The sequence below is a fragment of the Branchiostoma floridae genome, chromosome 11 (genome assembly GCF_000003815.2).
Source record: "Branchiostoma floridae strain S238N-H82 chromosome 11, Bfl_VNyyK, whole genome shotgun sequence".
Taxonomy (NCBI): domain Eukaryota; kingdom Metazoa; phylum Chordata; class Leptocardii; order Amphioxiformes; family Branchiostomatidae; genus Branchiostoma; species Branchiostoma floridae.
This window is the reverse complement of record NC_049989.1, coordinates 16,061,067-16,089,016: the sequence shown is the minus strand read 5'-3', so window position 1 is coordinate 16,089,016 and position 27,950 is coordinate 16,061,067. Positions and strand designations below refer to the sequence as shown.

The 27,950-nt window shown below is 38.0% G+C and overlaps 3 protein-coding genes across 5 annotated transcripts in view; 2 read left to right on the top strand and 1 right to left on the bottom strand.

The window, feature by feature from the left end:
• LOC118425649 (calpain-10-like) overlaps positions 1–27,950 on the bottom strand; it is a 110,925-nt gene that overhangs the window by 15,211 nt on the left and 67,764 nt on the right. Inside the window, exon 6 of the mRNA XM_035834626.1 lies at positions 10,624–10,713. Coding sequence (XP_035690519.1) covers positions 10,624–10,713 — 90 coding nt within the window. The remainder of the gene's footprint in view (positions 1–10,623; positions 10,714–27,950) is intronic.
• Positions 2,184–9,165, top strand: LOC118425653 (potassium channel subfamily K member 2-like). Of its 2 annotated transcripts, none has more exons than XM_035834631.1 (8): positions 2,184–2,228; positions 2,716–2,756; positions 3,450–3,789; positions 5,213–5,334; positions 5,696–5,784; positions 6,768–6,907; positions 7,922–8,049; positions 8,543–9,165. In XM_035834631.1, the coding sequence occupies exons 3-8, from the start codon at positions 3,537–3,539 to the stop codon at positions 8,837–8,839; spliced, it is 1,029 nt and encodes a 342-aa protein (XP_035690524.1). In that variant the 5' UTR covers positions 2,184–2,228; positions 2,716–2,756; positions 3,450–3,536; the 3' UTR covers positions 8,840–9,165. The 2 variants fall into 2 exon arrangements, with proteins under 2 accessions (XP_035690524.1, XP_035690525.1); XM_035834632.1 differs by lacking the exon at positions 2,184–2,228 and adding an exon at positions 2,331–2,547.
• Positions 15,267–26,153, top strand: LOC118425655 (potassium channel subfamily K member 2-like). 2 transcript variants are annotated; one of them, XM_035834635.1, is made up of 7 exons: positions 15,267–15,756; positions 18,711–19,098; positions 21,940–22,058; positions 22,570–22,658; positions 23,380–23,519; positions 24,556–24,686; positions 25,158–26,153. In XM_035834635.1, exons 2-7 carry the CDS (start codon positions 18,828–18,830, stop codon positions 25,416–25,418), a joined length of 1,011 nt encoding a protein of 336 aa, XP_035690528.1. In that variant the 5' UTR covers positions 15,267–15,756; positions 18,711–18,827; the 3' UTR covers positions 25,419–26,153. The 2 variants fall into 2 exon arrangements, with proteins under 2 accessions (XP_035690528.1, XP_035690529.1); XM_035834636.1 differs by lacking the exon at positions 15,267–15,756 and adding an exon at positions 17,586–17,707.

Sequence of the window (27,950 nt, the reverse complement as noted above, 5' to 3'; positions counted from 1 at the left end):
GCCTTCCTTGCTGGATCACTCGAGAGGATCGGGACAGCCCTGAAGATCCTGGGGGAGAAGGTGACAGACATGGACCTGGATCCCGCCGAGGTCACGGACCGACCCGAGGGGCAGTTCATTACCGAAACAGATGAGAAAGATCTCTCAGAGGGTGACCACTTGAATGGGACAGAGCACAAAAATGGCTCCGACAATGTCGTTATTGGCAGGGAGTCAATTAGAGAAAAAGAGATCATCAAGAAACATTATGACCTATTGAAAGAAACAATGCTGTGACGTTTAATATGATTATGATGATATTTCAGATGATATTATGTGTCAAATATATTACATCAAAATATATGTTACTGCTTCATTCAATTTTATACAACTTTCGGGATCCGCTTGTGCAATAGTAGGCTTAACAATTAATAAATAATATCAAGTCATACTGATTATTATTGGGGATAAGTCATACATAATATTATGTACTTGGGCGAATTGGGGCGTCAGACGTTAGTGAATGGTACACTGTATACATTGTATAATAAGGCTGCTGCAAACATTTCAAAAGCAATTTAGCATGTTGAATACTTAAATCACTCTGGGTATGTTAATTTGGGATGTAAAATAAAGTTTCCATCTTTTCCATCAACTAATTAGTAGTTACACGTCATATACAATGTATTAATAGTAGTTTTTTGTGCATAATGATTAATTGTAACGTTACATGTACCTTGTTTCAAAAGGCAATAAAATTTTGTGCCACATTAATTTTTTTTAAGAGAAAGAAAAGAAAGGCAAAAGCTCCACTTTAATCAGGACATACATGTACTGTAAATGTATTTAAGTTTGCAGGGACTTAATTTTGCGGTAGCAGGAAAAAAGGCTTTTCACAGTGGTTTTAGTTTGTGATATTACCATGCCCTGTAGTCTCTTATTGTCTTGGGTAAATGTTTGCGATGATTTTAAGTTTGCGGTGAAGCGGCCACCGCTAAAATTCCCCACAAAATTAAATGCATTTACAGTACCCCAATTTTCCCAAATTCAAGGACGAACAGATAGCTAATTTTATCATCGCAGAAAATGCATAATGTAAGAAATCAATGATAATGTAATATTAACTCTCCATTGTCACAAGTATGTCTCCTATGTTTCCAACATGTAATTGAAATTAGACTGCTGGCATGAACTTGAAAATTGACTTTCATTTTTAAAAATAAATCTGAGAAGCAAGAATTCAAATGAAATTGGTGAGACCTTATGTACGCGGTGCAAACATTTAGAAAGTGACAAACTTATTCTCAGATTCTGCAGTTGACGTTATCAATATTGAATAGGTACAGGTCAGTATCACAACTAGTACTGATCACTTGATGTATATGAGTTTAAAAGCAGTTTGACAGAAATATAATAATTAAGTTTATTTTGCAAGTTCATGCATGCCAGGAGGCTAATTGCAAGTACATTTGGTATAAACAATTATAGGAGATGTAAAATTGACAATGAAAAGTGATAAACATTATTGTGAAAAGAGGCTACTCGAACACTAGTGTTGACCTAAATATATATAGGTTGTGGTTGACTTTTTTTTTGGAAGCAAAGGAGGACAAAAAGCCCCACTTTTTCTACAATTGTGGGTTCTGCGATTTAAGGAGGAAAGTGGCTTTCTTTTCGTCTGTGAATGTGGGGAAGTTGGGATTATATGTCTTAGTTTGTGGTTTCTCTAAACAAAGTGATTCTTTTGGTTTGGTTGAATGAACACTAAGTTTTGGAAATAAAATGTGTTTCGTCTTCGACTGCTTTAGATGTACAGTTTATTTACAAATTCTTTCACACACTCACTGGTAATCTCTTATATTGGCCTCTTTTTACTTCTGAATCAATATAATCATACCTACCTACATGTGCCATCCTACCTAGTCCCTTGACCTGCAGGCCATTGGAGGGACATGGTAGACATATAATTATATATACATCAAAGTTTGGAAAGATAATAGAGTTACCATAATTAGTCTCAGAGGTGTATAATCTAATTGTAACTGTAACAATTATCAATAATAGATGATGTCTTGACAAGCAAGACAAATTATCTGCATCACAAGTATACGTCACACACACTCGTCTGACAGGATACCCGTATCGGCTTATACGCTTGCAATGATTAATACTGGTATCCTGTCAGACGAGTACATGTACAAAATGTACTAGACATTCCCATTGCATCACCTTAGTCAAGGACCTTACAGGTAAAGTATTCACCTCATGTGGCTTACTTGACAATGTTTATAATATAAGACTATTATTAATCATAAGGGAATTCTGATTTATCAAGACGTTGGGACGCTTAAAAGACTAGTTAAGTACTAGATGATACTTAATCTCTTGCGAGCCACAGACAAAAAGTTCTCACGAGTCAGACATACTGGGTGAATGCACCAAAAGATTGAGGCTGGGAGGTTAATTTGATGGAAACAACATTACAGCATGTTTTCAAACGTGAACAGCAAAACAACCTACCACTTCTGCTAGGAGGTACACTTATAGTGAATTCAACTGTTGTATACTGTAAGTGTAACCAGAATTCTGGCTAAAAAGTTCTTAGAATTCTGGCTCTGAATTCTTGTGACTGCTCAAGAATTCTGGTGAACATAATTCGAATTTGGTTTGGTTACATAATCCCTGTAGTGATTGATTCATTTGCTTCAGCTAACTCCACTAACTAATGTTTTTCAGGAATTATATCTAGTGTCCTGAATCTTGCTGTCAACTGTTAGGTATGTTTTTACTTGACTACTTGCAATATGTAGGTAGTCAACCTACCTAATAGTAGTAAATGTTACAGTGATTTGGCAAACAATAGCTGCTAGTAAATCATTAATCCAATGCAATGTCTTACCTGTAAACACGTATATTTAATGAGCAGATCAGACAACTACAGGCCGGGGAAGGTTACCAATCCATTAAGTCCTGACTGTTTGGTGGTGTGTCAGACAAATGTCGTAGAACACATGGAAGGTGGTAAAGCATTGCTTATACATGTATATTATATATAAACTGTGAAGAACAGAATTTCAGGATCCCAACCAGGATTTTTTCATAGAACAGGGGGAATCATGGTGCAGCAAAGCTACACGTATGTGGTAAGCAGTGCATGTGTAACTTTTGTATATTTTGTAATTTGAGGGTCTGAGGGCAGAACATTTTGTGATTAATGCGTAACCCTCAGAAAAACTATTTGCTGCATTTTGAGGGGCAAATTGTATGAACTTATGGCTGCCACATTCTTTTTTTAACTTTGTTACAACAGAGGGCCCCCTACCTGGTTGAAACATAGGGGCCCTTATATACTGATAAATGACATGTATATAAGGGATACAAATGACAACACTAAACTGCGGTCAGCCTTGTAATAAGACACCTGGATCTGATGTGAACCAACAAAGTTGACCAAGAATGTGTACTTTCAGGTCAAAGAAGAAGACAGTCACGTATGCAGTACAAGGCTGCTAACAAAGCAACATTCAGTTGACGACAAGACACAGAGTTTCTAAGCTATGAGTGACGGACAAGTCGGATGGAAACAGATCACTGTAGTGTTCTGTGTGCTGCTGGTGATACTGTTTGTTGGAGCTGGAATCTTCAAAGCACTTGAGGAAAACTTCTACGACGCAGAAGAACTGCCGGATCGAGTCCACAACGTGGAGGGCGTCGTGGAAGAGTTTGTGAAAAATCACAGCGTGACAAACCATGACGTGTACGAACTACTGCGAAGGGTAGACATCGCGAGGCATGGATATACTGACAGTGGTGAGAAACTATTTCATGCATTCTAGCCTAATCGTATGAAAAACTTATTTTTTCAACACCTTAGTTAACCAATATTGTACAAGTCCGTTATTTTTAAAAACAGAGTCTACAGACGATGGTTTGAAACTCGGACTTTGAAATCCATCAACTTGGCACTTTAAATACCAATGATTTTAAAAACAATGAATACACCACAAAGGTGCACTAGCGTTATACATGCAGTTAGTTATCAATCTTGAGTCAGCCATCAGAAACCAAGTCTATTGTACAATTACATGCAAAATTTTACAAGAAGAATAAAAGGACTCAGAACTTTGAAAAGCTTGAAATAAATGTGAAACTTGAAATAGGCAGATCACGAGTATATCACCTTTATCCGCAGGGTAACCTATATCCGTTGCTTTAAAAATGGGTATTTAGGGATATCAAGTTGACGGACGATAGTTCAAACTACAACAGTTTGAACATATTACAACTTGAAACCACCGTCCGTCGACTTGAACTTAATACCGTTTGGGTAAACACAACAAATAAAGGTTACCCTGCGGATAAAGGTGAACTAGCTTTAAGTGCACAAGTGAATTAATGCATGGCAAAATCTTACTAAGTATATGAATCTTGCGCTTCATCAGTATATCAGTCACTACAGTGAAAATTTGCTTTTTTAACCATAATATTGCCCCTGTGCCCGCATAAAATCAAGGTGACTGTTATGTAAGTTGTGACCTTAACAAATACAATGCATTGTGTTTGACCATTCTGAGAACACATGCTGGGGGGGATTATTATCAATTATGTAACATAGAACCTTTCCACAAAACATCTGACACATACAGTGTGTACTATAAACTGCAAAAGGCTAGAAGCAATTAAGTCGGACTCCAATAGAGTATTGTACACACGCACTCCAAGATGCACCCCTGATTTGGGACAGTCTCAGACAGATCTGTAAGACTGAAAGGTAAATTGGAAAAACTGACAACTAAAGTTTGTACCCCTTCTCCACCAATTTTGATCAGACCTTGAACAGACTTTACGATGCTTTCCCCAAGTTATTTTGCATAAATCCAACTGTCATTGTCTCTACAAAGTTGTGAATTGCCTGCTGCAACTTATAAAAACTACTTAGAATGAATGGGCAGAAAAAATCATTTATCCAAGCAATAACCTCAAAGTATGCACCCAAACTTTTATAAATAATACATTAAAAAAAATAGCAACAACTTGTGGGCGACAAATTGTAGCACTTTTTCAGTTCTCAGAATTCTAAAAAGTGCATTCTCTATTTGAGAAAATACAGACTGTTCAGTCAAAATTTATTCTATTCCAGACCTGTTCTATGAATATGAATACGACTATTTGTTCAGCACAGATCCACGACTTAATTGAAATGTAATACAATTTTTATTATATTCATTTTCAGCTTTACATGAGAATAAATCAGAAAACTACTTCCTTGACTACATGGAGTCCTGGTACTTCTGCATGACGATTGTCACCACCATCGGCTATGGACATATGGGGCCTTTGACAGTTGCTGGAAAGGTACTACATTTTTTGTTGTTTTGTATACCTGGTAAACTTTCGCATGACATACCACACCAAGTTTGTACTGTACAAGTTTATTTGGACAGATTTAAATACTTTGTCTAATAAAAAAATTCAACTTGAGCATAATACGGATAATATCAAACGCAACCTTTGAGCTACAGCGTTATACTTTGTTAAGTTTACAGTACATTATACCCAAAAGACATGATTGTATTTTGGCAACATTTATTTAACACACGATTATCATTGACAAAGAAAAACTTGTCAGTTTTGAATATTCTCGATTCTTTTTGTTTTACCTCTTGATAATTACTGTTCCTATTCATTAACATGATTATGGTGATATATTTTACAGCTTTTCTGTTGCATCTATGCCCTCATTGGTATCCCAGTATGGATAATCCTCCTTACCCTTGTTGGAGCCCAACTGAGTGATTCAAGCAGGTAGACAGTTTTTGCTTGTATGAGAATTAAACAATATTGAATTTGTAAGGGCAGTACAAACAGTAAGATTTGCACATCAGATACTAAGCCTATGTTTGGTTATTTGTCACTTTCAGTGACTTAAGCTATGGGCACAACCTGTCGTACGTGCAAATACGTGCTGTCTACGTGCCAAAATGTGGACAATCTTTTGGGATCCGTAAGTGGTAAATACCGCCGCTGTACAAACTCTTAGGGAATCAAACGGATTTTGGAGCACGCAGACACGCCGTAGAACTTTATGTGCAAGCAAAACTTTGTGTGCCATTGGGTTGCAGATTCGCCCCCCGTACGAGCCACTACGTGCGATGCGCCTGCCCTGTACAGCCTGAACGTTTTCAGAAATACGTGGCAGACGTGGTCTCCCCAAAAAACGTACGGACAAATTGCACGTACCGCGGGTTGTGCCCTTAGCTTTATTGGGCCCCCTCCCCTAGAGCCTACGCTCTACACCTCTAACCAATAGGAGCTCAGGATTCTTAATCACTATAGTTATCAAGCTTCCATCTTGAAGGGCTCAATCTATAGTGCTATCTAAACACATGATACATGGTTCGACAGTTGTAAGTGCTTTGAATTATTCAGTTCTCGGTTAATTACCGTTTTATCATTAATCTCAACAGAAGGAGCCACCCCCACCCCCCACCCCCTGCAATGTCTGTACTCATTCCCTCTGCTTGGGCATATGTTTTGCTACTTTTGATTGGTCAATGTTTTTTGTAGCTCTCATATTGATTGGTTCCACTGACTGATCATTTAACATTTCTATTCAGCAGCACCTAAAAATTTTCATTTAACACACATGAGATTTTTTGGATGTCCTTCAAGAAAATTCCTAGATTTTTTGTTACTGATGGAAAAAAGATTTTTTTCTAAAACTGAGTTAAGACAGTAATAAACAAAAGTTAATCTTTCTTTAATTGGAATTTCACCTTTCCCTACAGGTGGATAGAGAAACGTGTGCGGGAGCTCCTGGTCAGGGTAACAAAGATTCAGAGGAAATTTCGAGCACCAGGACTGGCCATATCACTGACCATCATGGTTACTTCGTTTTTCTTCCTTCCTGCACTCGTCTTCCATAAAGGTAGAACATTAAATATGCTTGTGTCTTTCATACTTGGGATATACATTTGTATTTGACTGATGTTACTGTACATGTGTAGTATAGAGAGATAGTATAGCAAGAAGACACTGATAATGAACTGAAACAAAAAGTAACATTAAGTCTCAGACTCGCACCAAATTCAAACTAAGGTAATTAAGTATAATAACGTAAATATAGAATACAACAAAGTCATGTAAACCCATGTTTTGATGCGAAATGCGCCAGAAGTTGAACAAATTTGGTGTCCTCAAACAAAAAGTGTTACAACAGCGATGTTCCAACATCCGAATCAGGTATTCGAATTGCCAACCGTGCCGCACTCGGCCCGCTCGAAATGGTTTGATTTACTCAAAGGAAGCCTGTGTAAAACAAACTTTGAGCCTGTGTGATACGGAAGTTATCACACGGTCCGGAACACCCGTATCGACCGTTTTCGCGGCCCAGGTATGACATTAAGTAAAGTACAGTCAAACCTGTATTAGTGGCCACCTTTGCATAGCGACCACCTGCCCATTGCGGTCCCTTTTTGTCGGTCCCTTGGATTTTTCCCATTGACCTCAATCCTTTTCGGTAGACTTGCCTTTGGCTGGGTCATTTGAATTTTGAGACGATCGAGACAATGTTACTTGGTGAGAAAGATTAGTGGGTACTGAAATCATTATGTAACTTATTGCTCGTGGTCAATTGATCAACATTTTCTCTATAGTGGCCACCCGTCTATAGGTCCCTTGATCATGAATGGCCACTGTAGACAGGTTTGACTTTACTGGGACCTGGAACAAGACAGCCCTTAATTCTTTCTTTAGTGCAGTTAAGCCAAGGTTGAGGCCTTTTAAAAATTGGCTTACTACTACTACTACCACTGTCCATATAAAAGCTAAATGAAAAGTCACATGGATCTTAACTTTTGTGTACAAAGAATCTTATTATTCACGAAGTCAAATGATTGCCCTAACAAATGGATTGTTTGAATTCTGTACTTTTTCCTCTTAGTTGAGGCCTGGACATACCTGGAAGCCATCTACTTCTGTGTTATCACCCTGACCACAGTGGGGTTTGGGGACTTTGTTCCTGCTCTACCGACTGAAGACATGAATACAGCTGCTAACGTTGTCTACAAGGTACGACAAAGTTCCACTTGCCTGGAAGTTTTAAGAAGAAAAATACCACTTCAGAATCTATGTTTACTTAGATACACCATGTACATGCAGCATGTAATTTCTTAACAATGTTTGCAATGAATACAATTTAGAATTATATGTAAATGCATTTAATTTCGTGGGGACTTAATTTTGCGGTATAGTGAGGAAAAGGACTTTTCGTGGTTTTAAGTTCATGGTAGCACCATGAACTTACTGCCATGATAAATGTTTGCAGTGGTTTTAAGTTTGCGGTTAAGTGGCCACCACGAAAACCGCATAAATCCACCGCGAACATTTCTATATTTTACACTACTCAATTCTGAAAGGCATTTGGATATTTGTGAAATCTAATTAATTTTCAAGTTTGTTAATAAACTTTTACTAAGTTTTTAGAGGAAAGCATGATTGGATCAAAACTTGTGATTTTCTCTGAGGAATTGGACAAATATTTAATGTCGCCCCCCTCCCCCAGATTTCGGTGTTCCTGTGGATCACAGTGGGTCTGGCCTTCCTTGCTGGATCCCTCGAGAGGATCGGAACGGCCCTGAAGATCCTGGGGGAGAAGATGACAGACATGGACCTGGATCCCGCCGAGGTCACCGACCGACCCATCAATGAGGTCATTGGCGAAACAAACGAGGCCCACGATGATGATGACAGCAAGCACGTAAACGGGGCAGACGACAAAAATGGCTCTGATAATGTCATCAATGGCAGGAAGCCAAGGGAGGGAAAAGAGATCACATCACAGGAACTGACTGCACTGTGATATCCTGAATCACAGGCATCAGATTAATATATATTAGTTTGATAAGACCAAACTTATTTAATTCCTTGATTCTTTGACATTATTGGTGCGCTTGTGGGTTCTAGGAGACCAACCGCTGCCACCACGCCAATACGGAACGCATGCGGTGTAGACTCAAGGACAACAGTAGGCGCAATTCAAGTAACACAACATGTTGACAACTATACCAGCAAACCCATAACGGTGGACAAAGGGTACCACACAGTGCGTGACGTAACCACTGTCAGACAATACCACTTGTTACAAACCAAATGTAATTGTTCTTGTTATTGGGTTATTGTTATTGGGTGGGCCGACTACTCACTCTTTGCAGCCAGAGGCTGAATTGCGAGGAGCTTACAATAGGCGGGGCTAAATCGCAAGGGTCTGGAGCGAGCTGCCATTCGGCGCCACTCAGGTGACCTCAATACAACTGTCGCAAGTGTCTGGAGCGAGCTGCCATTCGGCGCCACTCAGGTGACCTCAATACAACTGTCGCAAGTGTCTGGAGCGAGCTGCCATTCGGCGCCACTCAGGTGACCTCAATACGACAGTAATTGCCCCAGGTGCAGCCAAGGTACTGTAGGTTTTGAACCACTCACACAGCACCATCGCACATGTGGTGGGTTCTTTAACCCCAGGCTCTCCCAAGACACGGGACCTCCATTTAACGTCCTATCCGAGGGACGGTATATAATCAACTTAACATAGTGGCGGTGAAAGTATAATATTATTACTCATGATATACCAAGCGGACATCATAAAAACAGAGGGCAGGGAGGAAAATGTTGGGGTGTAGTATAGGGGACTCTGGATAGAGATTAAAAGTACCCTTGCCTGCCCGCAGCTGCACCCTCTTCAAACTGGGCAGGAAATCATCTATAAGAACTGAATCATGGCAGAAAACCAAGGTATAAACCTGGTCCTCAAGCTTTGCTTTTATTTTATTTGTTTTTCCAGTTAAACATATTTTTTAAAAACATGACTCAAATTGGCGTGGCCTAAGGTTGAAAAAATACATCACATTGTTCTTAGACTTTTATTATCATTTTATTCAATAAAAAATTGTGGCTCATGAAGATGTAGCAAGTGAAAAAGCACAATGTTTTACAAAGAGAGGAATTTCAAAGAACTTGGTAGATGTAGACGAAATAATTAATATATAAAGCAAAATTTCTCTACTAAATGAGCAAAAAGCAGTTACTTTATGAGCAACTGGATATGATTAATATCAAATGCAAATTTCAATTACTATGGGGTGTGGCAGCAGGACAACTAGCATGATTAAGATTATTGATGCTGCAAACACTTTAAGAAAATAATTTTAAAAAATCATGTCTTTAGATGCAAGAGGTTCATATTATGCAATCATGTCTTGAATATTCTGTCAAAAAATACTACATGTAGTAAGTCTTTCATTAGGAACAATGTACCTAACAGTGTTATGTAGTCTGTTTAAAAATTTGAATATTATATATCTGTCTACAAACATGCCTGAACAGTATACTCATGTATTTAAGAAGTGCCTGAACTCACTTGGTAGTTATATTATGAGGAAGCCAGTTCCATAAGACTTAGTGCATAACGAAGTAGTTCTAGGAAAGAACTGCTGAAGAATTAAGGGTTAATGACCCACCATGTGGTGTCTATGGTGTCATATCAATTATATATACCTGGTCATTTGCTATAATCACCTGTCAGAATAAATCTACCGAGTGAGCGAAGTGAAGCTCAGTATGAGGAGATGTTCAACTGTGCAGACTCACCTGTTGTACAGAAGTGATGTTGTGTGCATGTATCTGGCATGTTTCCTCACTGTGTTGGCTGATCCCACTAGTGTGCAGTACTTCAGGATGCTATAGAAACAAGAAATTAGATATATTTCTGATTCATTAATTACAAGAATAAAACAGGCATCAAGCCCAAAACACAAGGAGGCAAATAGACAACAATATACTGTAAATGTATTTAAGTTCGCGAGATTTAACTTTGCGGTAGCAGGAAAGGACTGTTCACAGTGCTTTAAAGTTTGCGGTAGCACAGTGCACGGTATAGTTTCTTGCTACCATGGAAAAATGTTGACATCGCAGTCAGTGGTTTTAAGTTTGCGGTGAAGTGGCCACCGGGAAAACCGTGAACATTAAACCACTCAGAACATTTCTACATTTACAGTAGACAACAATTATTTACTTTTTCACTCCATGTACATGTATGTGTAATACATTCGATATTTTGCCATCCAAACAGAACATTAAATCTGCAAGATGTGAGATGACCACAATCATGCTCTAAATAAAAATTATGTACTTAGTCTGATACATTTTTTATTTAATTTCTGATCAGAAGTTTAACATAGTTTTATACGAGAATGTATCTAGAAGTTAAATGTTTTAACTCAATTTTGGCAAGATGGGAGTACAATCATGTATCAACAACAACACTGCAAGATAGGAGTACATGTATCTAATAGTATATTCTTCATGAATTGTAGGTTCCCACATTCCAGTTACTTGCTTGTACAGCTTGTTCTCATAATTTTCTGTGTTGATATCAACCATTTATGGAAAATGACTAATATTGACATTCGCACAATGTAGCGTTAGGTCATTCCCAAAGGGCGTGGTATCAGGAGAGTTCAAAACCAGACGACAGTCTATAGATCAAAGCCAACGCACCCACCCACACCACCCATAAACTAAACAATGCCCCAGGAAACTCAGCTATGTTATTGTAGTTAACATAAAGTTGGTCCTTAAAAATTCATGGCCACTTATATTGTCACAATACTATTGAGTGCAGTGTTGGCGTCTGGCTGTCCGGATCGTTTATAGAGCCTAAGTCTTGGGGGAAAAGGAGGGCTGTCTCCCTGAGCTTTGAATTTTTTCCGTCCGACTCATTGTTTGAGAGCCCATATTGTTAATTTTCGTTAAATCTGTCATTCATTTTTAAGAGCTTATGACAATGCATTTAATATAAGAGAGAACTTTATTGCACGACATTTGTAGATGGTACAATGTATGGCAACAACTATTACACAAACTAGTACAAAATAGGTGTATAGAATAAGACTTAAGAGCTGATGTCTGTAAAAACCAAGCAAAATCAGAAAAAGTTGGCCAAACTCAAAAAATCGATTTTCCTTAAATTTTATGTGGTGGTAGGGCCTTGGTCCAAACCTACAAAAATGGCAAAGTTTTAGATCTGCGGTCACCGGTTGCCATGGCAACGGCCATTTTTCAAAATGGCGGATTTTCACCAAGGGAAGGCCTTGGTCGCGTCCAAAACAGGCCTTCTTTGGACTCCTGTAGCCCCCACAAATTAACAGATATTTTATCAATTCTCGCATATGTTATTACCCATATTCTATTGAACAAAATAATATATAGTGATTCTCAAAATGTTTTTGTAGTCAGGTGCAGTAGATGTTTAAAAATGATGTATTTTCGTGAATTTCAAAAATTGGCAAAAATCCATTTTTTGACCATTTTTATTGACCATTAGCTCATTATCAGGCAAATCAATTTGCTTGATTTTCGGCACAGTTATACTTTGAGCCTTTGTATACATCATGTGTAAAAATAAATTTGGGCCTTTAACGTATCGAACCGTGGTGGCCCCCAGAGTAAACCAATATTTCCATTTCAAGAAAATCGTAACCATAGAATTATTCCTGGAAAAACAGTCATAGCTTACCAGAAATGAATCTCGTTATCATTTTATGTAACAGAGGAACTTACCTATCACAAGTACATTTCTAGCTCCTATTCCCTATTAGGCATTACAGGCAAATTACCACCTGGACTCCAATAACCCCCACAAAGTAAGAGATATTCTATTGATTCCCGTATATGTTATTACCCATATTCTAATAAGAAAAGTGATATAAAGTTATACTCGAAATGTTTTTGTAGTGAGGTGCAGCAGATGTTAAAAGATGACGTGTCTTTGTAAAAAGTAAATTGCCAAAAAGTGTTATTAAAGTGTCCAGGGCACTCCCATACCGAATTTCAGATTATTTAATTGGAAAAACAGGTTACAGGAGCCAAAATATTTTTTTTTGTAAAAAAAATGGCAAAAAACACACACAAAATTCAGCATTTCGCTGTACTGTATGACAAGCATGCCCTGGACATATGTGCGCATATGTCCAGGGCATTCCTATACCAAAGTTCAAGTCGTCTAAATTTTTTAGTTGTGAAACCAGGCTACAAGAGCCAAAAAAGCACTTTTTTGTTTTAAAAAAATGACCCAAAATAACAAATTAAGCATTTTGTTGTATTGTATGCCAAACGTGTTGTTATTGGATCCATCAGCGCATATGTCCAGGGCATTCCAATACCAAATGCAGGTCATTCAATGGTAAAGCCAGGGTACAGGAGCCAAAAATGTACCTTTTTTTTAGTAAAAAAAATGACCAAAATTAAGCATTTTGTTGCACAGTATGCCAAAATCGTTATTGACTCTATGTGTACATGTGTCCAGGGCATTTTTATACCGAATTTCATTTACTTGTAAAACCAGGGTTTAATGGGCCAAAAATGTACTTTTGGGGCCAAAAATTACAAAAAGGAGCCAGAAATGTACTTTGGGTAAAACAATGACCAAAAATTACAACATTAAGCGTTTTGTTGCACTGTATGCAAAAACGGGTTATAAAAGCCATTTCAAAGGCGATTCTACATTTGTATACCGATTTTTTACCGGTTATTTACTTGGAAAACCAAGGAACAGGAGCAAAAAAATGCCTTTTTTGTAAAATAAATCTCAAAATTAAGCATTTTGTTGTACTGTATGTAAAACATGTTATTGAATCCATGTGTGCATATGTTCAGGGCATTGCTATACCGAATTCCAGGTCATTCAGTTGTAAAACCAGGGTAGGGGAGCCAAAAATGTACTTTTTTGGGAAAAAAATAAACCGAAAATCACAAAATTTTGCATTTTATTAAACAGTATGCCAAAAGTGTTATTGAATCCATGTGCGCATGTGTCCAGGGCATTCCTATACCAAATTTCAGGTCATTTGGTTGTAAAACCAGGGTACTGGGGCCAAAAATGTAGTTTTGGGGCCGAAAATGCCCCAAATAAGTCACAAAATTCAGCATTTTGTTCTATCATATGGCAAACCAGTTATCAACCCATGTGTGTACATGTCCAGGACATTCCCATACCAAATTTCAGGTCATTCGGTTGTAATACCAGGGTGCTGGGGCCAAAATATACATTTTTTGGTCTAAAAATGACCAAAAAAACTCAAAAAAATCATTTTAAAGGCAATTATAAAAAAATCTAAAACAACCCTGCTTTTATAAGTGATAGGTAAGTTTCTCTGTTACATACAATGATAATGAGATTCATTTTTGGTAAGCTATGACTGTTTTTCCAGGAATAATTCTATGGTTACGATTTTCTTGAAATGGAAATATTGGTTTACTCTGGGGGCCACCACGGTCCGATACGTTAAAGGCCCAAATTTATTTTTACACATGATGTATACAAAGGCTCAAAGTATAACTGTGCCGAAAATTAAGCAAATTGATTTGCCTGATAATGAGCTAATGGTCAATAAAAATGGTCAAAAAATGGATTTTTGCCAATTTTGGAAATTCTCGAAAACACATCATTTTCAAACATCTGCTGCACCTGACTACAAAAACATTTTGAGAATCACTATATATCATTTTGTTCATTAAAATATGGGTAATAACATATGCGAGAATCGATAAAATATCTGTTAATTTGTGGGGGCTACAGGAGTCCAAAGAAGGTCTATTTTGGACGCGACCTTGGTGAAAATCCGCCATTTTGAAAAATGGCCGTTGCCATGGCAACCGGTGACCGCAGATCTAAAACTTTGCCATTTTTGTAGGTTTGGACCAAGACCCTACCACCACACAAAATTTAAGAAAAATCGATTTTTTGAGTTTGGCCACCCTATGCTTGGTTTTTACAGACAGAGCCTCTTAACATCCTAATTAACATAACAAGATTGAAGGGCTAACACAAGTCTTTGATATAGTGTTACAATCGAGTTGGGCTAATCATGAGTTTCATTACTCTTTCCAATAGCAAAGCAGTCTTTGATATATTTGCCTATCATTGTATTATGGGAGTTGTGGCATCTAAAGATACATGTATTTTACAAATCTGTCTGTAGCATCGAGTCACTTGAAATCTGCTGTCATGTTAAGAAGTTCAGATTTTATCAACCGTCAGGGTGTATCTGTGTCAGTATTTTGTATTATATATCTGTACAAGCCATAGTACAGTAATGTATTTATAGTAACCGCTCTTCAGTGCACTACACTTAGTCTAGCTTTACAGGCACGTTGGTTATATTACACTGAAAGACCTGCCACTCCTAATACTTGGCAAGCATCCGAATGCTGACTGCAAGTGTTGTTTAAAACAGTTACATATATAATGACGGTGCTTCTATATTTGATGGCAGTGGGTTTCATACCACAATAGAAATTTCGTGTGAAGTTCTCTTCCGTCTGAACAAGCAAGTTTCCGTTCTGGGAACGGAGGGACGATTCCGGGATCGGAGACTCCCCTGGGGGAAAGGTAGCCCGCACATAGATATAATGCAGATGCACACAGTGTTATGATATGATTAAACGTGCCACTTTGAGTCAGGATATTGGAAGGAGCCTTACTTACAGACTGCCTAGCAACGTCCCGCTCATGGCAAATTACTTTTTTATGGGAGTCTCTCAGACAGAGAGACAAATGGTCGGACCTTGACCCAACATTGTGTCGTTTCCGGGTAACAAAGGTGTGAACGAGAAAGGCGTACCCCTGGGTGGGTATGCAGAAGAAATGTAGGTTTGTCAGGGAGGGGACGTGTTCACGTGAGCTCCCTGGATGCGCTTGACTGTGGATGTTCCAATAACAAGGTACGTGCTCTTAGTAAACATGTACTCCGATTTTTTTTTTAATAGTCTCCATTCTATAAGTGTTGTTCAAAAGGTGGCTCACTTTGTATGTTTTCGAAGGTGGCAACCAATTACAAAATAATAAGAAGTTAGCCACCCGAAACAACCAAAATGGCATGCTAAACGTGAGACTTTTGTAAGTCTTTTAAATACATGTACATGTCTGTAGAACATTGGTCTCCATTCTAACCATTGTTCATAAGGTGGCTCACTTTGTATGTTTTCAAAGGTGGCAACCAATAGAAAGAGGTCACCCGAAACAACTTATTGATGAAGCCAAAATGGCATGTTTACCGCACGACTAAGTCTTTTAAACACACGTCTGTAAAGCATTAGTCAAGACTTTAATAATACACTTTCGAGGAACAGAGAGAAAAGGTATGCACCTGAGTGTATGATGCTTCAGGGTAAATCTTACATTGTATATTGTGTATATGCATAAGACTTTCAAAGAAGTCTAAATACATGTTAATTAAACTTACTTCATTTATATATTTTTTTCTGAAAATTGCCATATTTTCCAAGATATAGTACGCAGCATTGTTATTAACTCACTGTAGGAACCCCATTCTACTACTACTTACAAAAAAAGAAATAATTATTGTCCATTAACCTTTGCCCATTAGGTGACCTACATTTTTTTTTTTTTCATTATCCGACTCAAATTCAGGAAATAATTCCTAGCCTTCATGAACAAAAGAACGGGGTCTCAGGTTCCATGCATAGTTCACAAAAGTTAAAAGTTGTGTGAAGTTTAAATAGACTTACACTTACATGTGCTTCAAGTTCAACACAATAGTGAACAAAACTTGACCTCTAACTGGACTTCACATTTTACATGTATCATCTATCAATGGCAAGGAGGTTAAATTTGAATAATTTTCCTTAGGCAAAGAGTTGAGTGCATGTATCATTCTCATCTGTAGAGTATAGTGTAAAAAAATGCCTTAAAATGTGCAGCTGTCTGAATACTTATAAGTGGAAAGACATAAATATAATTTTAGCACCCTTTTTCAAGCATCATACTATGCAGACTCTTAACTTAAAGATACTTACTTCTTTACCTTTAGGTAATAAGGCTCTCTCTCAACTTATTTAAATTAACCCCCTTACCTACCTACCTAGTCCCTTGATCTCCAGGTCGTTGGGTTTTGTCTATTGTTTGAATGCACATAAAATGCCAAAGGTAGCTGAGTCTACAGTTTTATCAAAATCAAGAAACATGCAACAGAAACCTAATTTTTCTTGCCCCCCCCCCCTCATTCATGTGCACTATTATTACTAGCCAGCTATATGTAAGCCTTTATATCATCATTCAGAAATCGGAAAAAAATAGGGTTGGGAAATCCGAGAAACAACAAATAAAATTGGTGTGGCCTAACGTATACATGTTGGATGTCCAGTATATGAATGTACATGTACACAATTTGTACAGTTACTGTATACAATGTACAGGAATAATTACGTCATCTTGGGTGGTGTTTACAATAATGTAACAGTTGTGGGACCTGTTCAGTTCTGTGTCATTTATCAAAACATTTTCTGCCTAAAAACACAAGATAAGTACACGTTTCTTCCACAACAACTACTGTGAGGTTTTCAAACCTAGTATATACCCTTACATGGCAATATGGTTAAGGTCTTCGTCTGTGCAATTCTTACCAATAGAAATGAACAACTAGTAAGAATAAGGGCCTGGTCCACAAAATGTGTCTTTTGCTCAGACATGACAATTACTGCATTTCGCACCGGTGTTTGAATCTAACCGGTCAACTGGAAGCAACATAGTTCATTGTCTTCCAAACAATACATGCTGAATGTCTACTTGCCATTGGGCAAAAACATTATCAAGTCTCTCTTATGTGTCACAAGATATGCTGCTATATCATGATTGTATCATGATAGTATAAAGGTGAGCTACTAATTTATTTCTCCCATAAGAATAGTGGTATCAATAAAAGATTAGTAAATAGTGAGACTTGCTCATGACACCTACAATGTATAGTATTTGAGAGGTAGGTTAGCTACGGAAGGATTTGTAATCATATATTACTGTAAATGCATTTAATTTCGTGGGGATTTAATTTCGCGGAAGCGGGAAAAGGGCCTTTTCGCCGTGGATTTAAGTTCGCAGTAACACCATAGACTGCAGTCTAATACCATAATAGAAAAATGTTTTGCGATGGTTTTAAGTTTGCGGTGAAGTGGTCACCGCGAAAACCGCGAACATTAATCCACCACGAACATTTCTGCATTGACAGTATGTTGTGCTTGTCTGTGTGTACTCTTTTGCTTTAACTGTTTAAGCAAACCCTATGTGCTCTTCCTTTTGGGATGTTTTCTGGTCTATACCTACCTTAACTATTAATTGCAATTTCTTAAGGATGTATTAAAGTAAATCTGCCCCTCCTAAGATTTTGAAAATCGATGGAATCTCCCAAACAAATAGAATGCACCCATATACAGCAACAGATGATTGTCGGTTAATTATGTGTTAAACTTTATGATGACACGTCTGATAGTGAAGACGTCTATTTCCGATAGAAACGTGCAACATAGACTCACTCCACAGATATCAGCATGGGCTAAAACAGTTCAAATTGAAAGGCAATAAGGTAATACTGTAACAGTAAGTGTTATAAACCATGCTTGCAGCTATAGCATACGGAAACATGACGGTCGATCTTGACAATGTCTCCATAACTGGCTTCCCGCCAAAATTAGTTGCGTAGCAAACCAAGTTGCAATTGTTTCTCTCGCTAGAGGCTCCAGGTTTGGCCTTAATGTTGTTCTCCTTATTGACAGTGAACCTTCAGGATTTTTTACAACTACTTAAGGAGAAATGCGGGCGTGGTTAACCGCCTTGAGGCATCTGTAAGGGCTCACATTTATCTTCTACCTGCATTCTTATACAGGGGTGGAACAACGACGCACAAGACAGACGAATAAGGGTGACGGCACTGTCAACAACAGTTAGGACAAGGCTCGCGAAGAAAAGAGAAAAAACCCTGTGAAGTTGTGCTATATACAGCATGGGTGAGGGACAAGCTACTTGGAGACAGATATTACCAGTTTTTATCATTTTCTTAGTCTTCCTGTTTGCTGGAGCCGGCATCTTTAAGGGATTGGAAGAATATTTCTATGACCCCGGAGACCCGCCACCGAGAAGGCGTAAGGTGGAACACGTCATAAACGAATTTGTTCAAAACGTCACGTCAAATGGAACTGTCGTAACTGTGGATGAAGTACACAGTTTGGTGAGGCAAATTGAAATCGCAAAGCATGGAAGAATCCTCGAGCAAGGTAAGAGAGATTTCTTGAGTTTGTGGTTTTGTTTGAAGACACATTTATTTCATATTTTCAATTTTCAACGGTTACAACTAGATTGTTGGATCAAATTTCATCATAGCATATTTGAACTCTCAATCTCGAACATTGAATATGCACCTAGATTATCATATCTGCTACGAATTTCATGCCATTAGTCAAAGCCTTTTCATTCTTTGCATACATATGGTCAAACCTGTTCCAGCACTTCCAAAAGCAACTGTCCAGTCAAGCTGTGGCACACTTGCTGAGTTACTTATTAGTAAGGCAGTCGCTGACTGGCTGTAAAAGGCGCCGGTGTTTCCTTTACATAGCAGTATGTGTCTACAGACACATACATATACAGTGTAGTCCTATCACAAACACTCCATTATATCCTTACCACGAAATCAAAATACCATGAACTTAAAGGCATTTGCATCATGATAATTATAGTAAACTGATAGAACCTACCATTTTTGTTTCAGAAACAAAGCATAGTTCCTTTAGAAGATAACTGAAAAAGTAAATCACGTATATTTAGTTGCACTGATCTAAGTCTCTGAGTCTTTCAAGTCTTGTTTGACCAAAGTGCATAATGATTATAATTTAAAAGGTTGGAAGGACATAATTAAAGCCCAATCAAAGTAATATGACCTTGGCAAGGTCAGTAACCTGCAAACTACACATCACAGAATTTCCATCACATTAAAATTGTAAAATATGACCGTCACTGAAGTGTTGTCAAGAGTTTGTTACTAGGTAGTTATAACTTATACAAGACTGGTATTACTGGTAAAATGTAATCTCAACTATCTACCAGGTAACATACAACCACCACTGTGACATTGAAAAGAAGTGTTATGGAGGCCTCAAGAATGTCTTGAACACCTGGATACCTGAAGTGTGCATATCTCAGGGATTACTGATCCTGCATTTAGTAGATCATTAAATTTATCGCTCTTTTTCATGTAGCAGCCTAAAGCTTAAGGTGCCTGGCAGAATTACATTTAGTGAATAGTTTTACATTTGGGTAACAGATTTTCAAAATGTCACTTACTCGTATTATTTACCTTTCAGATATTTTGTAGGCATCAATATAATGATTCACGTGCTATCATGCAGATTATCTCTCTGACTCATCCGTAGAAAGAATGCTTTGTAAAATAATATCCTTAGGCTTAACGTGGGGTTTGCTTCGGGCAGTCACGTTGAATTTCCTTCATCCAGACAAAGCAATCACCTGACCTTCCAACCCAAGCCTTTGTATGAAAGGTCAAGGATCAACCAACACCTCAAACCACCTCAGATGACCTCAAACAGCTCTAATATGCAGTGTGTGGCACTCTGAATATATTGTTTATGCATTCATGAATTTAGAAAAATGCAGCAAGTCCTAAAAAGTATCAATTTTATGAGTTATTTTGAGGTAGTCCGCCGGTTTCAAGATTGAAGCAATGTCTGGCATCCAAATAACTGGAAAATAACCTATTAGAGCTTGCTGTGTTTTTTGTTTATAAATACACAAACAATGTGAACAGAGCACCACACAAGGTCCCAATGTACATTGCATATTTTAGAGCCATTTGAAGGTTTTTGAGGCTGTTTGAGGTCGTTTGAGGTGTTTAGGGAGATCCATTTGTTTGCTCAACTCAGACACTGCCGTGGGAATGGGGCCTTTGCTCTGAACCCCCTGAGTATCTAGACTCTGTGACATTTTGTTGAACAATGGCATAGTTCCTGAGTCTCTGGGGGTACCTACATGTATATACGTCAAATGAAAAATGCCATCTTCACTTCAGGGACATTATAAAACATTCGTCACCTACAGCACTTCTAATCAAAACTATTCACCTTGAGTTGAAAATTTTAATGAAAAAATCAACACTATTGATTTGGTCTGACAGAAACTACACTTAAATGTTTATGGTTTGAGTTAAGTGGGGTTAATGACCTACATGTATTCTTATTTACTCAGACATAAGGCCACGTAACCTAGCTGAGATACAATAATTTGTAGATTTGGTAAAGATTGGATACAGAGTGCATAAATAGGGATTTGGCAAGCCTCCAATGGCTACATTTGTATAATGATGATATTCAATATATTTGAGTTCAACCCAATGCAAATGGATTCAAATAACAAGGGAAATATTGGTGTAGTAACTGTTAATTAAGATAACCTATTACTTCAATAACATGACTTGTATATACATGTAGATAGTCACTTTTTTTTACTTCAAAGGATCTTTAAGAAATTTGAAGAACGCTAACGTTTATTTGAAATTTCTGCACAATTTTCCCGAGGCCATGATATAATGATAGCAATTACATCACTGTTGCAGACGGTGCCTACGTGCAAGGGCACAAACTTATGACCTTTAAGTAACCCCAAGGTTACCATCACTTTTAAAGGTTTCCCTTAAGCTTGTTGCAAAAAAAAAAGTAAAACGAATGAAAATTTGATACTTATTTGTTTGTATTATCCATTAATTGTTGACATAACCTTGAATGTGCTATACTCTATTGTCTAATATGTTAAATCTAATTACCATCCTATTGTTTGGAAACTTTGTGCTACTTTTTTTCATCATCTATGGAAAATTTACCTCAGTTAAAGTTTTCAAATGTTTTAGTCAGCATTTTCTACTCTTGGAGGTACTGTAAATGCAGAAATGTTCGCGGTGGATTAATGTTCGCGATTAAATCCACCATGAAAAGTCCCTTTTCCCACTACCGCGAAATTAAATCCCAGCGAACTTAATTGCATTTACAGTAACTTGCTCTTACGTACAGGTTTGGGTCTCCTAGCTTATGATTATGCCTTATTTTTTTCAGTATCTTATCAGAATGATACATCATACAACCTCGACTACATGGAGTCTTGGTACTTCTGCATGACGATCGTCACCACCATAGGCTATGGACATATGGGGCCTTTGACAGATGCTGGAAAGGTAGGTTTCAAATCACATCTTTGTTGACATAAAAGAGCCAGCAACATAATTATTTCATATTCAGACATCACTAGCAATTTTGTGACATCTACAAAGCTAGGGACATTGCTAAAATAGTAGTAGTTTTTTTAAGAGTAATATAAAATTTTGAATAAATCTATCAAGCAGGTTTCACATTTTGAAAACACATTGTTCTAGATAGTCTGAAATGCAAATTATTTCTGTCAGATAGAGAAATAATTTTTGTCTTGTTTGTTGTGCCATTTGGTGTTTGTAAATGGTAAAACTTAAGAATGACTCAGTCTGTGAATTGTGTTCTTGATATGTGGTTTTCAGCATTGAGAGATCAGATGAATTTGAATTTGGGCCCTCTTGTGGCTTGAGAAGGTACTGCAGAAGTGGTACTTGTGTGGAAATTTTTTACTCTGTACTGTAGGTTATTGTGCTGATGCAAATTTTGCCATTACATAACGGTTTATACTGAAGGGCAACCATTGTTATTATCTTACAGATCTTCTGCTGTGCCTATGCATTTATTGGCATCCCCATCTGTTTGATCCTACTGGCACTTGTTGGTGGACAACTTGGTGATGCAAATAGGTAAACTTGTTTAACCACTGCGACAACTTCAACATTTACAGTACTGTTATTGGTGTCACTCAAACAGGTGCTCTATCTACAACCTATCATGATATTATTGAATGAAGACCTTTATTGACAATGTACAGATTTGCCCAACCGAGCTAAGTATAGGTCACAACAATACAAAAAATATATATATTTTTTTTGTATACATATAAAAGTATGACAAATTTTGTCTAACACAGAAATTCGGCTTCTTCTCGCTTCTTGGTAATGGGGAAAAGATAAGACTGTATGGGTTTAGCTATGGTCGGTTTGTCAAAACGCATGAGGAACATAAACTTGTCAGTGCTACTCATGTGTCTAAAATGAGGGAATCTACTTTCTATATAATTAAACAGAATACATGACAGTATTATGTGTATTTCTATCATTGGCATACATATCACAATCAACAGTGATTATCAAGTGGCATAGTGGTAAGGCTGTTTGGCCCAGGGGTCTTGGTTTCAAATCCCCTGGTATGTCATAGTTGTAGTGCCCTAGCAATTGCATATGTCATGCAACATGTAAAAGTGGGTAGTACCTGACTTTGGTTGGGGAGGTACAAAATGTAAAGGGCAGTAGAATGAGAAGGATGGGCTCCACCTTCCAATACTGTGCCCTAGACACAGTAGATAACAACAAAATACGAGTAACACAACCATTACCTTTTACATATTCTAACTTTTCTTTACAGATGGATGGACAAGCGTGTGAAGGAGCAACTGTCCAAGAAGATAAAGAACCCGGGGTTCATCAGCATAGTGGGGATTCTGGTATCCCTGATTGTCATGCTGAGTGTGTTCTTCTTCGTTCCTGCTCTCATCTTCACTTTAGGTACGTCTCACAGTTGTGGGTCAAAGGAACTAATTAACTGTTTTGGGCATGCGCACAAAACATCAGTACCAACTACCCATAATTAACCATAACTACAGTACATACCCAAAGGTTAATCGCAATAATGATAATAAGTACAGTGATGTGATCATGAGCAGATGATAGTCTATTACTAATATAATATATGCAAGTGAATCATTAAGATCAAGAGCAACATGACATATATGTCTGTTAGATTGTGCCTTAGTTATGGACATCCCTTGGATAGGATGTTAAGGAGGTCCCATGTTTCAGGACAGTCATACCTTAGACATTAAAGAACCCACCGCACTTATGGACAAGAGTCCTTCCAAGTGTGAGTGGACCATACAAATCTGCCCGGATATGCAGCTTGTTCAGTTCATTACAACCTGGTTTGTTAAGGTCTCATTGATGTATTACTCCGAGTGGGTACCTTAAACGAGATCCGAGCCAAAAAATAAACGGCAGCACGGACGCATGTTTTTAGCGGTGAGAAATTCCCTTTTAGCCAGCGGAACTGATCTCAAAAGTTGGATTGGTGAAAGCTTGTTTGTAACTGAAGAAATTAGCACTGCCAGGTAAAGTTTTGCAGCCGCGCGCTCGGTCGGAGGTACACAGTCCTGGGTTCTGAGTGGTGCGGTTGTACAATAGCAGTGAAAAAGTGCCTTTTGTGGGGATTGACTAATCGTAGTTTGTAATTGCTATAAAAAAAGTTCCTATGTATAGCTAACGTTGGCAATTTTTTCCCACGATATAGGGTAAATGTGCTCGACATAGAATGAAAAATCTGCTGATATTTCACGTACTAGCTTCATTATGAATGCGCCCATTTAAACCACGAATTATAACATAGAAGTCTATGGGAAGAAGAAACTCATGAATGAAACCTTACACCATGAGGTGTACCTGAGTATACAATACATTAGTCAAATAAGTCTTCTTCACCCAGGTACTGAGGAACTAAAAAAATATGTAAAATGCAATGATTATCATGCTGTGACTTCTTTCATCCCAGTTGAAGAAGACTGGTCATACCTAGAGGCCCTGTACTACTGTTTCATCACCTTGAGCACTGTGGGGTTTGGAGACTTTGTGGCTGCTCTACCTTCCGACACCATGGCATATGCTGTGAACACCATCTACAAGGTACATTCACAGTACGACAACAACAGAAAAATCCGTTTAACTTAAAGACTACATTTTTATCTGTGACCCAAACAGAATTTGCACTTCATAGATAGTGGTCATTTTAGAATAACCACGTGATCAGAGTAACTGAATCGTCACTCCTGAAGAAGGTCGACGGAAGTGCGGCTGAAAATTCAAGGTAAAGCAAATTTTGGTGTTGTAAGACAGTGGAAAATATTGAATAGTATGATATTTTCTCATATATTTTCTTAAAATCCATACTGAGTATATATTTGCTCATGCAGCTACTTTGTTTGATTTACAGAGTGTGGTTGAAAAAATTTATTTTTAAGTAGTTCCATTTTTTTATGGATGTTGACGCAATGGATCTAGTCAAGGAGGTTAAAAATCATGATCTAGTTGAACAGATGTCATCCATTATAAGTCAAATCATCATGGCCTCAAAATTTCACATTTTTGTCCCCATAGTTTGTAGTGTTCCTGTGGATCATGGTAGGCCTGACCTTCCTTGCTGGTGCCCTGGACTTGATGGTGACAAAACTGAAGGACCTGGGATCTAAGGTTTCTGATCTGGATGTGCCGGACATCGATGGGGTCAATGTGGACATGGCAGACTTGAAGTTACCAAAAGGCCTGAAGTCCAAGATGAACAAAGACATCAAGCCCAAGGAGGTGTCCGAGTGGGGAAAGACTGGGAGGTATAACGGAGGATTCGACACCCCACTATGATGTGGTTAGATATTCGAGGGGGGAGGGGGCAGTAGATCAAACTATATGTAACAAGGATCCTTCTTAATATATGTATTCAAGAAGTGAGAGGGTTTTAGTTCATTATTGTCTTATTGCACAAAATTCTAAAATATTAAAAATCTTCAAGATTCAAATGTTTCTTTTTACGATTTTGTACATTATAGGTTGTATTCAATCTCTGGCTAAGTAGTACCAAAGACTTTACAAATAGTACATGCTACTTTCTCTGCTTAGCACACATCTGGGAAAGAGTATGGTACAAAATTCAGCACCAAGAGACCACGTCTAGCGAAATAATAGACGTTAAATGAGGACAACAACAACAACAACAACAACAAAATGTAGTTTAACATGCATCACGATCAGTGGAGTAGCCCCTTGCAGTGTTGACTGCACAAACCTGTGTGGCCCAAGGGCTACTGAAATGGAGATGGGCACCACCCTCTGTACCATCTGGTGCAGGAAGGAGATATTTAAATAAGTCTTTGGCATGACTTGGCTGGTGATCAAACTCAAGACCAACCGAATGCAAGGCTGACTGAACTCTTATTATATAACCTACTTGGCGATTGCATCGGTTTAGCAGTTCAATTATCAAGTTTATTGCAAATTCTTGCCTGTGGGCTAATTGCAGGTAACATAGATTCAAACAGTGTAAAATACAATATCGCAAGTGTCTACTCTAGTCTAAAACTAGTAAAAGCTAGCTCTAGATCCTGGGTTATTGGGGTCGACTCCTTTTTCGAAGAAAGTGGAAGACGAAAGATCCCACTTTTTCTATTATGTGTGGGTTTAGTGATGTTAAAAGGTGAACTGCTTTCTTTTTGTCAGTGAATGTGAGAAAGTTTGGATGGAATTTGATGGCTTCTTTGAACAGCTCTTTTCTTTCTTGATTATAGAAAGAGCAGTTTGACATAAAATGTGTCTCGTCTTCCACCACGTTTGTACGTTCTTTCACACACGGATCTAAGCCTCTTGTACCGCCCTCTCTCAATTTCGAGAGGGTGGGCACTAATTCTAATTTTGCTGCGACAGAAACTAAAACTGACAACAAACCACATTGAATTCTAATTTCTTTGTACACAAAATGTAGCTTGCAAGAAGCTGATTTTGCTGCTGTCTTACATGAATGTACAAAATGTACATGTACTTAGGTATCAAAACAATGCAAAACTTGCTGAACTAGGTAAACAATAAACCAACAGATATAGAGAGGCTATTAAACCTGATAATCACAAGATTTTGAAACAGTGGATTCTGATATTGATGTTACTATGCATTTAAGTTTGCGGCTATTCAATATAATGGTTATAATGCGCTAAATTAATGGCAACAATGAAGTGTTTGTGGTGGTTTTGAGTTTGCAAGAGTGCTACTAGCACAGAAATAGTCATATACTGCTACAGTACAGTTGAAAACACTGGCACCTTTAGACACAACAAGTCAGAAACCTATTAGCGATGGGGAAAGGGTGCTACAGATGGATAGAACAAAGTATTATACTGCAGCTGTACAATGTATAGTATGTACATGTAGTGCTTAGACATGGGGGTAGGTGTGCAGAAGACAACAATTTTTGCAGTGATTTTCAGTTTCAGTGGAGGTCATTACAATAACGTTAACCGTGAACATGAAACTACCGCCAACTTAATGCATTAAGTGCTATGTGATACACTGAGACCTATGCAATCACTCATTACTTCTTGTAGATTGGTGATGGCTGAAAAGTTGGTACAGAGTCATCTCAATGACATGATACAATGTACATGTACATGTAGATATATGTTGCAACAAGAATCTAAGAAGCCTTCCAGCAACTACACTGTAGGGAACTATCACTATACTGTAAATGCAGAAATATTCGCGGTGGATTAATATTCGCGGTTTTCGCGGCGGCCGCTTCACCGCGAAATTAAATCCACCGCGAATATTTCGTCTGCTGGCGACGCCTAAGGTGCCCCATTTCCGCTCCATGTACATACTACTACAGTAACTGTCTTTGTCACTGTATAATGAAATGTTTGACATACTTACTACGGTGAAGACACACATGTATTTTTTTCATACGACCAACTGTATTACAGTACTGTACAGTATGTTCACCATGATACAAAGGTCGTACTACTGTATACTATTACGTATTGAGAGGGTAGATACGATTAGATCAGTAACAGTGGCTCACGCAAGAACAAGTCAAAAGCATGGAAACTGTTCTATCCGTCTGTATAGGACCCTTACCGGGTAACCAGCAAGTGTTTTCCGACTGGCGGTTTGTAGAGGCGCCGGGTTTTACACGGCAGTTCGTGACTACAGTGCAGTGCTGAAAATGCATTGAATTTCGCGGGATGGCGCTACCGCGAAATTAAATCCACCGCGAAATGTCCATTTTGCCGCTACCGCGAAATTAAATCCCCGCGAAATTAAATGCATTTACAGTATGTAACTGTGACTGTTGAGCATAGAGATCAGCACGACATTGACAAAGTCAAGAATTTAGAGGAGCTACAATAT